The 13211-nt window shown below is 41.8% G+C and overlaps 1 protein-coding gene and 1 pseudogene across 2 annotated transcripts in view; one reads left to right on the plus strand and one right to left on the minus strand.

Moving 5' to 3' along the window:
• Window positions 1–4770, minus strand: part of nup93 (nucleoporin 93) — a 28207-nt gene extending 23437 nt beyond the window's left edge. The window contains exons 1-4 of one of the 2 annotated variants that reach the window (XM_037539704.1): window positions 4630–4770; window positions 3868–3961; window positions 2828–3015; window positions 786–903 (exon numbers count right to left, since the gene is read on the minus strand). In XM_037539704.1, the coding sequence (XP_037395601.1) occupies window positions 786–903; window positions 2828–3006 (297 nt within the window). In that variant the 5' untranslated portion in view covers window positions 3007–3015; window positions 3868–3961; window positions 4630–4770. The remainder of the gene's footprint in view (window positions 1–785; window positions 904–2827; window positions 3016–3867; window positions 3962–4629) is intronic. The other variant, XM_017691118.2, reaches the window with a different exon arrangement.
• LOC119263758 lies at window positions 3451–3623 on the plus strand (annotated as a pseudogene).
• Window positions 4771–13211: the final 8441 nt, after the last annotated feature.

The following is a 13211-nucleotide window of genomic DNA, read 5'->3' on the forward strand; positions in this document are numbered from 1 at the left end:
TCTTGCGAGGATGACTGCAATGGGACAAATAAACAGCAAGCAATGATCACTGAGAGGTTTGCTGTACTAAAAAATTAAGCTGTCTTTTGTCTGAGATTTATAGCAACATTTTCAATATCACAAGTCTACAAAGCAATGTAGAGCGTGACATTTGACTGCCCTCCCATCCTGCTGAAGACTGACCATCAGGAGCGCCTCAGCCAGGGATCGCCTCAGCCAGAGACCACCTCTACCAGTGCAGTTTCTAAAGCTTTACCATCCAGTCTTCCAACAGAGATCCTCTTAGCTTATATTTGGTATTTGGCTTATTAAACTGTAAACACTGTTTGACCAGCGGAGGACAGGTCTCCCCTTGTGAGTCTTGGTTCCTCGCAAGGTTTCTTCCTCCAGATTGAGGGAGATTTTCCTTGCCACCATTGCCTCTGGCTTGCTCACTGGGGGATCTATGTTATAACTGTATGTTTTCAAACTTCTGTAAAGCTGCTTTGTGACAACACTGTTGTAAAAAGCGCTACACAAATAAACTTGAATTGAACTGAATTTGGACATGGAGTTGTTGAATTTTCTGAAGTGACTCCCTGTTGTAGGCAACAGTGTGACAATTCATCAATGGAAGTCAATTTATTAACAATAAACTTGCTAAGAAAACAACAGCTTTGGTGCTGTGTAGGGGCTAGGATTCACCAACGTGTCTTTAGTGTTTATTAGAATTGTCTTGCGCTCAAAATCTCAACCAAGTCATAGCTTGTATAAGACAGAGACTCTGCTCCATCAACCTCCCTCACCTGGATATCTGCATCCTTCACTGGTTCCAGCGGTTCAAAGGTTGTGGCGGCACTGAGACTCTCCAGGCGCTGTGAGATGTGAAAGATGTCCAGACCTCTGGAGCCCAGTAAAATAGAGCTGGAGGGAACAGGAGAAATGTGTTTATTAATATCTTATTTCATCACAGCTAGGGCCACTGCCTGCCAAACCACCCAATGATCAAGAGGTACTGCAACCTCCAGTGTGGTGTTATTTATTTATTTATTTATTTTAAAAGGTCCAGATAGTAAGCCACCTTTCCCAGTAACAAAAAAAATGTCATAAAAGGAAATGGAGAGGTTTTTATACAGCACCAATAACACGACGTGAAAGAGATTGCAGATCGGATGCTCTACTGTGTATGGCCCATTACGGTGGTTGTTTTGGACAAAGTCAACAAGATTCTCAAATCATGAGGAGGACTTCCTAAAACAGTTAGCATTTACATAATTGCATTTAAGTTTCCAATAACTCACCTAAACAGGAACTAATGTCTGTTATAAAAATGGATTACTTCTCTGTCCAACAACAGAAAAAAATTAATTAGTAATAACAGGTTGGTGCCAAATTAAAAAAGAAAAGAATAAATGAGAGGAGTAAGATAAGTGCAAATGCTCCCAGACAGATGTACTGCATGACACAATTAAGCACTTAACATCGTGCCATGCATAAAAACTCTAAGCAGGTCCAGTTGACATTGGTTTTGGTTTAGGAAGGCAAGACTGGCTCAACTGGCCAGTCTTTCAGTAGGAACAGTGACTAAAATGATACCTGAATTTACACCTACAGGAAAGACATCAGCTTACAGGGTTAAAAACGGTGGTGAAAAGTGCACCTTCAATGACTCTGACGCTCAAGCAATGCAATGTATAAGGAAAAGCATAATAGAAACTGTTCATCAGGTCTCTGAGAAGGTCACTGCAGGACGTGATCAATCTGTGTCAGTAAAAACAGATCATCCACAACTACACACAGAGAGGGATATTACTGCAAGGCTACAATAAGCCACTCATTAAAAAGATGGACGTACATCTGAGCATTCAGTGGTAGAAAAACCACGATCACTGGTCTAAAAGTGATCTGGTAAGACGAGTCATCCTTTACTAAGTCCTCATGTGGCCATGCACTAAGAGAACAGTACAGGCCTGAATGCTGACCCAACAGTGAGGGTGTCCAGAGGTTCCAATACGCTGTGGGGTTGGGCTGGGTAATATTACGTAGGACTTAAGCATTAAAAAAGAAAAGAGAAAAAACTTCTGGTGATAACAGACTTTAACTGGCTCCTTGATGCATGAAGCCCGAAAAGACACAGCACGCGCATGTATGTCACACGGTCAGAAAGGTCCAAATTCTGGTGCTATTTCGTAAAATTTAATATTAGGTAAGAACAGCTGCTTGTGTGGCAAGTTAAGTGATACTTTTTTAATCCCACAAACGGGGAAATTCCACCTCCGCATTTAACCCATCCGTGAAGTGAAACACCACATACACACTAGTGAATACACACACACACACACACACACACACACACACACTAGGGGGCAGTGAGCACACTTTCCCAGAGCGATGGGCAGCCCTATCTACGGTGCCCGGGGAACAACTGGGGGTTAGGTGTCTTGCTCAAGGACACCTCAGTCATGGACTGTCGGCACTGGGGGTCGAGCCAGCAACCTTCCGGTTACAGGGCCAGTTCCCTAACCTCCAGCCCACGACTGCCCCATAGCTTAAATACTTTAAACTAGTAGCTGCCAAGTCAGGAAATGCAGTCTCTCCTCTGCCTGTGTATCAGATGAAACATTTCATAAAAACAGGATTTATCTCCATCCAGAAAACTGCATGAACACCATCCTCAACACTGCTCTGTCACTACTGGAGAAACACAAATGTTCTGGAGGCTATTGGTCACCCAGCACCCTGATAAGGTTTTTTTCCCCTCTAATTCACCACCTGTCTTTACTTCGGCATGTAAGTAATAATCACACTGGAGAAGTAGAGAGAGGGGTGGGGTCAGGCGAGAACTTACGCTTTGACGTCAGCTGTTTCTTGAGAGGTACGTGTAAGAGTGCGGGAGCGCAGCCTCTCTCCGGCCTGCTGAAGCTCCTGCAGGTTCCGTTCCACGTGGGGCAGCTCGGACACTGCCTCCGTCTCTGCTGCCAGCTGCTCTGCTTGCTGCAGGAGCTCCCCAAAGCCCTCGGTATCCATTTGCAGCACCTGATGACCCATGAAAGTGATTAGGTAACTTATCAGCAAACTATGTTTATGTAATCACATTCATCACAAAGCGTAATCATAAAATAAAAATAAAAAAACACTAATAATAATCAATCTGTAATAGTAGAGCACTGACAGAAATGCGTGCTCATATGTTAGTATTATTTAGTCACCCCAATAGCACTTACACTGCATAACCGATACAGCCTGGAAAGGGAGCTTGGTTTAAGTAATACACATTTATGCTCAAATGCCTGGACTTTTATTTTGAAGCGTCTTTTAAATTCCAGGGTAGGGGTTTTTGTTGAATTTGTTAGAGGGCTGGTAAGCTACAGCAGGCACTGAAAAAGTTTTATTCAAGAGGTTTTAGTCGTACCTGAGCCAAACTAAAGTGTGCAGTAAATAACTCGAACTCTGTAAGGCCAACACACAAAATTTATTTCGCAGAGGCAATATCGTAGCCTGTGAGGTTAATCCGAGGCGTGTTCATTGCTGGTTGAAAACTTTTTGGGGGCAGTCGTGGGCTGGAGGTTAGGGAACCGGCCCTGTGACCAGAAGGTCGCCGGTTCGATCCCCAGCCAGTCCATGACTGAGGTGTCCTTGAGAAAGACCCCCTAACCCCCAGTTGCTCACTGCCCTCTAGTGTGTGTGTGCGCTCACTACTGTGTATGTGGTGTTTCACTTCACGGATGGGTTAAATGTGGAATTATCCCAGTTATGGGAAGGAAAAAAAAAAAGAAGTATCACTTAATATTAAAAAAACTTAATTATGTGCATCATAAACACAGACATAGCATCTTAAACCTGACAAGCGTTCATTGTTTTGTAACTACATGCAGAGATCCGCCTGACCTGGGATGTGGTTGGACAGTGTAGTGGTTAACACCTCTGCCTTGTACACTGTAAACTGAGGTTCAATCCCCCACCAGGGCAAGCACGCTGGTGTCTGCAAAGGAATTTCATTTATCTTAAATCATTTACATTCAATTATTATTTGCCCATATTAAATGCCACAAAAAAAAAAACAGCGAGAGCAGAAAACAGTGAAGCCCAAGAGTTCGTCGGTACTGAACCCTGGATGGAGCTTCTGCACAGCAGTCTTCTGGCTAATCAGCATTTAAATCCGCCGTTGATTGAGATTTACATTTAAATTTACGGCATTTGGCTATTATCCAGAGCGACTTACAGGTTGATCATTTTACTCAGGTGGGCGAAGGCGGTGTTGGGAGTCTTGCCCAAGGACTCTTATTGGTGCAGTGCGGGGTGTTTGAACCTCAGTCCACCAGACCAGCTCAGAAAACGAAGGCAGCCGTTGGTTAACCTGGTTAGCTGGCTAGGTAAACACAGCTGCCCTATTAGGCGCCCGATCTAACGCGTTCGGCTCTCTAACCCCGCGGGTCTGCCTCAGAAAACCGTTAAATGTCCGTTAGCAGGTTACGGACACAGCGCGACCCGAAGCGGCGGCTTAGCGCGGACCTCACCGCCCCCCGCACCGCAGGAGCTGCAGCTAACAGTGGGCACATGTTTCAACGTAGCGGAAGCCGAAAGACCGCCGCCGACCTCCCAGAGACCGCTTTTCGGTACCGAACTGTGACACCGAACACTTCCCCTCACCTCCGATTTCTCCCAAGCGCCAAAACCCGCTGGTTGATCCTCAAACTGTGTTTGTGACGGGAGTTCAGCCGCCGCTCATTCCTCGCTTTCGCTCCCGGCTCCTTCACAGACGAGACGCTGATTGGCTCAGGGCTCCTCAGAACGCGCATGCGCTTTCAAAATAACTTTATTTACACACCGACTGCAGCGGCAATGCGCACTAGGGCTGCGTCCCAATAATAGCTGAAGGAAACTCGCGCTGCTCTCTGCGCCACATAACTACTAGGTCAAAGTCAAACTGTTATTAATGAGGTGAGAAAATTTCAGCTATTGTATTTATTTATTAGTTTTTTCCCACATCGTTTAAAAAAAATAAATAAATAAATTTTATATATATACATATATATATATATATACACATACACAAACACACACACTCACCGGTGCACCTCTTCAATTGCTCTTTTAAAACAAATAGCTAATCAGCCAATCACATGGCCGCAACTCAATACATTTAGGCGTGTAGAGGTGGTCAAGACAACTTGCTGAAGTGCAGACTGTGCATCAAAACGGAGAAGAAAGTTTTTTTTGTTTTTTTTTAATTAAACATTAGAAGTACAAAGTCTCGTAGAGGTACAATGAACAGTGCTTTGAAAGGAAATATGAACAGAGAAATAAAGAAACATGGGACTATAAGTAAATAATACATACATTAGTGTATAAATAAAGACACTGGAGCAAATATTTAAAACAAAAGGAATTTGGAAACATCGGAGGTTAATTTTTTTGGCACATTTAGATTTGAGATATCTCAGTGAGGAGAAATAAAGTTTGAATTCAGCCAAGAAAAGCTCAAAACATGGGGCAGAGTCTCTCCACTTACAACAACGAATATGATATTTAGCAAGCAAGGAAACAATGTTCACTATATCAGATGTTTTGTTGTCAAGATCATTAATATAATACAAGACATGGTTAATATTGATATCCGGAATATTAGCTACTTTTAAAGACAGCCAGTTTTTAATGTCACTCAAAAACTTATTTGAAATGGGACAAGTGAAAAAGAGGTGTTCTAAGGATTCTACAGGACAATCACAAAAAGAACACCCTACCAAATCAAATTTAAACCGTTTATGTAGAAAATCAGCCACCGGGCATATTTTGTGACAGATTTTAAAATGGGTCTCTTTGACCTTATGTGAAACTGGCCATTTAATGTATTTAGAGTGCGCTTTAACTGCTGTAGCCAGATCCACCGCAGCTAATATCCTACTGTTATAATCATTAAACGATTTAGATTTAAAAGCAGTCGTGAGAACAGCATTATTGCACTTATTATCAGTTAAGTTGCAGTCTCTTATCATCAATTGGGGTAGAGTTGAAGTGACATTAGAGAACAAAAGAGTGCTTCGGATAAGATGGATCAGAGTAACAGGAATAGCTTTGCACATTTTCAAATATTCTCGGCGAGTACAAAACAAATTAAATTTGTCAACAAATTTATTGTGATCTAACAGAACACCACTACAGTCCATTAAGTCAGTTACAAACAGAATACCTTTCTCATACCAGTCAGTTTTAAAAACTGATTTCCTATTAACAAGTATTGTCCTGTTGTTCCACAACAGAGATCCATGTGGGGTAAAGTTGTGAGTGAAAACCATTTTTTAAAAATGCAGAACTTGTTTCTGGAATTCAGATAACTGGACAGGAATCTTGCTTAACTCAAAATCACATTTAAGTAAAAAGTCCAGGCCACCAAGTTTTTAAAATAAAGCTCTAGGAACATGAAACCACATAGAGCTGGGAAGTGACAGGTAAGTTTTCAACCACTTTAATCTGCATGAACCAATTACGGCTTCAAAATCTAAAGCATTAATACCACCCTTATTATATTCTCTGATTAGTTGAGATCTTCTTAAATAGTGGGTTTTGTTCCTCCAGAGAAATTTAAAAATAATCAAATTAGCCTTTTTAATACTTTTATCAGAGGTAAACACATGGATAAATCAATTTGGATACACCATCTACTAAACGTTCTTCAATATTAACCTCTTCTCTTCTAATAAGATTCCTTGAAATTATTATTCTCATATATTTAGTGTCCAATATAATAGTTGTGGTTAATCTAGCAAAAGTTCTTTGGTTACTAATATGCCCGACAACCCACCCATCTAACAAAACACATTTTAGACCGGTTCCTTCTGAAAACCATCATTAAACAGGGTCTTGGGCATCAAGCAACATTTGTAATTATGCTAACTAGTTAAGAGCTTTAAGAGATTAAGCTCTTTAGAAGTCTAAATACTAGTGCAGCCACATCAGAAGGATCTTTGGCTCCAAGTGTCTGCTTCAAGACATGGACCATCATTTATGGGGCACCACAAGGTACCACACACACACACACACACACCATTTTAGAAATGAGCTCACATTTTATAAGCACAGATGTTAGATGACACTTTTCAAGTCACCATTTATCACTGAATGGAAGAAACTTTTAAAACAGGGAAAACAGTGGTGTTCCCAATCATAGCCCTGGAGACTCTACACCAAGCACACGCATGCTTTCCGTCATCCAGCATGTCTGTCTCAAACTCATGAGTTCACTGATGTGTTGGAGAGCATGGGGTCCACCAGGTTGATACTGCACCACTAACCAACACTTTAGAAGGACTTCACTCACAGCATGTACAGCTTAGATATTCATTGGCATTTATTGGCCTTAAAAAAAGACAAACATCAGTGGAGGCTACATGCTACAGAGGCATTAACATACAAATTTACACCCTGGGTTAGCAGTAACAGTGCGGTCTTCACTGACAGCAGCTGGAGTCACAGGATTTGCCCTTGCACACGCATCCAGAGGCACACTTGCTGCAGCCAGATGGACAGCAGGGGCAGCAGCCTGGAAACAAGAAGACGGAGACAAAGTTTGTGAACTGGTCAGTCAACAGATCTTAAAGAAGCCCTGACAGCATGTTCAACCTCTCATTTGTCAGCAACACGGCCCATCAATAGAACAGACCTGTAAAAAGTTAGTGAGCTCAAGAGGAAGAGGATGCTGGAAACTTACTCTTCTTGCAGGTTGCACACTGGCAGTTTGTGCATTTGCAGTTTGAACCACAGCTGCAGCTTCCAGCTACGTTAGAGAAACACATGAAGTAAGGCTTGGAGTTAAAAAAGGAAGATGACAGCTTCTTCATACAAAAGCAAAAGTCACCATCACACTGACAAACAACACGAGACGCAGAGCAGCACTCACTCTTGGCGCAGTCACAGGGATCCATGTTTATCAGCAGCGCTGGTTTCAGTCCGAGAAGTCCCGAGAAAGAGCCTCTTGTTGTGAGTGAAGGATGAATGTCTCTCCTGAATGAGCGGGGTGAATTTATAGGGAGCTGAAATCACTCAGAACGAGTGCAAAACAGCCCGTCACTCCTCCTCCTTCTGCCCCTCCTGCCTGCACACGGTTTAGCTCATCGAGTGACACAAGTCCGCCACCCAGACTGGGTGCAAACTATCAGACAATAATTAAGACCCCCTCCACCAAAACGCGGCCTTGTTTACATCATTATATAAAAAACTGCTGTGCTGTCAAAAAAAAGTCCTTCAACAGGCGGATCCGGGTCTGTTAAGATGATTATATAAATATGCCTGTTTTCTGTGAATGAAACGACAGTGAAAAGTCCTCAGAGTCATTTTGCTGCACAAGTGAATTCAGGAGAATTTGCTGGAGGAAACAGGCGGACGAGGTTCTTCACCTGCACTTTTTCCATCAGAGTTGGTCAAACTTTACACATATTTGTACTTCAGACCTGGTTCATTTGGTTCCTTACAAGTCACTGAAGTATGAAAGACGTTCATTATCATTTCTGTAATACTTTATCGGATTTATAATAGTGTTTTTATTTATTTATTTATTTTGTCACCCTGGTGGTCACACATTGCACACGGCACTTCCACTGATTCACTTGGCCCAAAGTGGCGAAGTAGCGCGTGCGCACTGAGGCCGTGTGCACTCCGCGTGAGAGCAGAGTAAACAAAACTAAACTAAACAATAGTTTTGCACTCGCTGAGTGGCGGTTTCTGACGGACGGTACTTTTCCATCAGCACGGCTCCAGAAAGTACGCCAGCATGACCAGCACCAAACAGTGAGGAGAAAGTCCAAAGTCTGCGCTCATCAGAACAGCCTGTGAAGTCCTTCAACGCGCGGGTCTGGGTCTGTTAAGATGATTATATAAATAGGCCAGTTATGAATGAAGGGATAGTGAAAAGTCATTGTGCTACAAAAGTGAATTCAGGGGAATTTGCTGAATGAAACTTGGACCCGGATTTTCTTTTCTTTTCTTTCTGTAATGCTGATTGTTCTGTAAAGCTGCTTCATGACAACATCTGTTGTAAAAAAAAAAAACACTATATAAATAAACTTTGCTTGCTTGCTATAGTCTGTGAACTGAAGTTCTTTCCCCTCAGGAATCCTGTTCTGTCAATATGAAGATCTGACTTCTCTTCTAGGCCTGCGTATTTGATTATTATGGTGTGGTTTTATTGGAGTCTGACACTAAATAGAAAGCCTGGCTGTTGAGCTGTGGTATTGGCCTACACTTAAAAAGATAGCTCTTGAAAAATGTGTTCCACGTGCAGAGGTGGTACACAAATCAGGTGCTTGAGTTAAAGTAGAGAGACCCAAGGTAAAATATTCCTCCAGTAAAGGTAGAAGTTCCTCCCTTTAGACCTCCACTTGAGTAAAAGTACTAAAGTATTTGCCTTCGAATGTGCTTAAGAATAAAGTAACCATGTGCTGCACTGGGTCGTATGACCAACAGGTCAAAACAAGTTCAGAACAAAGTGACCACTGTGCCCTGATTGGTGCTCTGGCTTTGCGCTTCTTTTGTTTTGACATGTTACGTTTTTATACACACAGAAACCAAAAGGAATGACAGATTTCTGAAAGTGTAGTGGAGTAAAAAGTCAGATATTAGACTCTGAAATGTAGTGGAGTGAAAGGAAAAAGTCGCCCAACATGGAAAAACTTAAGTACAGATACACGAAAAAACTACTTAAGTACAGTGACTAATTACATTTACTTATTTACTGTCCACCACTGTCCACGTGGTTCTTTCTAAAAGCTTTTTGGACCTATATAGCACCAAGAAGGCTTTCAAAAAGATTCTACAAAGATTCACATTCAACACAATCTCCCTCAATCTGAAGTTCTGTTTCACCATGCGTAGATCCATTTAAGCATGAAATGGTTCCAAGTAAATCCATTCCCTTTACTAACCGGCCACTGAAGAACCAGCTTTTCCTTCCTTTTAAAGAGTGTATTGTTGGGATATTTTGGCTACAACTGGATATACCGTGATCACTGAGAAGCTACTGTTTCCAAATGATTCCATGTTTCATCACAAACTATCACATTTGATAAATCCATGTTTTAACTGGTGCACCGAGACCCTGACAGGAGGCGAATTCTTAGGTAATGATTTATTTGAAAAGTCTTACATAGACAGAAATGCAGGAGCTAAAATAGACCCCAGTCTTTTTCATTGTAAGTAACAGCAACATACAACAGCCAGAGGGAGTGTAATCACACTTTAAAGGGTAATTCTGGTGATTTAAAAAAATCTCTACATACTTGTTATTTAGATGTAAATGATGTCTTTTTGATGTAATGTGTTTGATGTAAGATGTAAAATTCTAGAGAAACATGCTGAGTTAAGTGTTCGCAGTGGTGTTGATAGGAACCAAACGTATGAGGCGTCAGAAGCCAGTGGAGTTTTTACATTGCCTGATGCTTGAGACATTGTTTGGAAGTTTTGAGATAAGGCTTTGGCCCAAAGCATATTTATTCTGTCCATTCCATTAATGGAGATATACATGCAGGGAAAAGGAGTCCCTGTAGAAAGCATATGTTTATAGTTCTACCACAACTTCAACATTATCAACATTATATCTGTGTATCTGTGTTATAGATACCCACGACCCTGAGGGAGAAGCGGCTTAGAAAATGTGTGTGTGTGTGTGTGTGTTATAGATATCACTACCCCTGGTTTCTGTAACCACCACTGTGAAGAAATCTGAGTCAGGTTTTTTTTTACAGTGCACCATTAGCACAGCAAATGACTCTAAATGACTGTATACATCTCAGTTATTGAGTTATAAAATTTTGAAAGTCATTGGAAGAATATTCTATACGAGCATGGTAGTAAATCAGAACTGCAAAAGAAATAATTGGAAAGTGATGCAATAATGCAATATTATTACTCAGGGCATGTGTGTATAAGAAAAGAATATGATTTGTGTTTATCAGCATCTTATATCACAAAGACACTACAAGAAACTATTTAGCTACATTCACATTACCAGGCTGAAGCGACACAATCCGATTTTTTGCCCTGATTTGACTCAGATCTGATTTTTTCAGGGCTGTGTGGACACTCAACTCTGATCTAGTCCAACCTGAGGCACTTCGGCAACATTCAGATTACAAGCCTCATTGCTCAAATCCCGATTTTTGCTCAAATCCGATCTCTCTGATGGTTCAGATGGTTCACACTCTTTAGGTAAATGACTCAAACCTGTCATTAATGTGAACGAACCAGCGTCCTGAAACGGCCCGCACATTCTACTCATAACATAACATGCATCATGTGCGTCACGTGCATCATCAACAAACAAACCTATGTGCAGAACGAGCCTTTGCTGCGAAGATAATTAACTCTTATTTACATTGCATTATACATTATTATAGCGAGATGAAGGAGAAAAAGCAGAGATCAGATGCTTTTCCACTGTTCACAGGCTTTAACTTCAGTTTGGCGCTGCTGCCCTGGTAACATTGAATGATGGCGCATGCGCAGTGGGAAAAAAAGCGCATGAATTCCGATCTGAGCGTTCTCATTAAGGTTGCAAGGTCACGAATCGGATACGTAGCCAATCTAGGACCACATATGAAAGTGGCTCAGGTCAGATTTGAAAAGATCAGATTTGAGTGTCCCCGCAGCCCTGAAAACATCAGATTTGAGTCACATTAGGGCAAAAAGTCGGATTTGTGCCATTTCAACCTGGTAATGTGAACGGAGCCTTTCATATGTGGTCCTAGATTGGATACGTGTCCGATTGCATGCAACCTTAATGTGAACGCTCAGATCTGAATTCATGCGCTTTTCTTATACTGCCACACGTTATCGAGATCAATGAAAGCAATGCAACCATTCAACCCTCGCCTGCTATGGCAGTTGAGAAAGCACGTCTGTGGTACAAGACCGCTTGGTCAGGCTTTGCTGTTGTTATAGCGCCCCCTTGCTGTGACTCTCAGAATGCAGCTCGTGTTTGCGTTGCGTTATGAATGCGTCGTGACACATTTTTGAGCCCCTGTCTGTGTAGCTTGACGCAACTGTGTTCGCGTCCTTGTGGAGTATGTTTCGGGCCTAATACTAACTGCTAGATAGCTGTAGTTTGCTGAAGTAAAATTAGTCTTCATCTTATCGCAGATACAGCTCTAGCTTACCTCATCAGGCTGTCATTGTGTTTGGAGCGCATGTTTGGAATATATTCTGAGGCTATACAGTCAGACACACACAAGGGTGTATATGTGTTTATATACACTATATTTCCAAAAATTTTCACTCGTCTGGCTTCATACGCATATGATCTTGAGTGACATCCCACTCTTAGTCCATAGGGTTTAATATGATGTCGACTCACCCTTTGCAGCTAGAACAGCTTCAACTCTTCTGGGAATGCTTTCCACAAGGGTTAGGAGTGTGTTCATGGGAATTTTTGACCATTCTTCCAGAAGGGCATTTGTGAGGTCAGACACTGATGTTGGATGAGAAGGCCTGGCTCACAGTCTCCGCTCTAATTCATCCCAAAGGTGTTCTATTGGGTTGAGGTCAGGACAGTCAGGCTCTTCCACACCAAACTTGCTCATCCATGTCTTTATGGACCTGCTTTGTGCACCGGTGCGCAGTCAGGTCGGCCATTCCATGAAGCTCTCTACGCACTATTCTTGAGCTGATCTGAAGGCCACATGAAGTTTGGAGGTCTGTAGTGATTGACTCTGCAGAAAGTTGGCGACCTCTGCGCACTATGCGCCTCAGCATCCGCTGACCCTGTGCTGCCATTTTACGTGGCCGACCACTTCGTGGCTTCCACTTTGCTATAATACCACTGAAAGTTGACTGTAAAAAGTTGACTGGACTTGCACAGGTGGCATCCGAACACGGTACCATACTGGAAGTCACTGAGCTCCATGAGACTGACCCATTATTTCACAAATGTTGAGTGAATTCTTTTGTAAATGCAGTGTATGTACATGTATATATTATATATAAAGCAACATTATATATATATATATATATATATATATATATATATATTTTTTTTTTTTTTTTTTAAAAAAGGGCTAACAGAAGGGCAAACACAGGGATTAGCTGACTGGCTTGCTAGCATGTTAGCAAAAGCCTCCTTGTGTTGCTAGGTAACGTAAGCTGTTTATTCTATTAAGAGGAGTGAGATCAGACAAGTGCAGGATCCTGAAAGCTGCTGTTATTATATACTTTTACAGTTTTACACACACTGATATTTTTCCTAT

Source organism: Pygocentrus nattereri, chromosome 7 (assembly GCF_015220715.1).
Source record: "Pygocentrus nattereri isolate fPygNat1 chromosome 7, fPygNat1.pri, whole genome shotgun sequence".
Taxonomy (NCBI): Eukaryota; Metazoa; Chordata; class Actinopteri; order Characiformes; family Serrasalmidae; genus Pygocentrus; species Pygocentrus nattereri.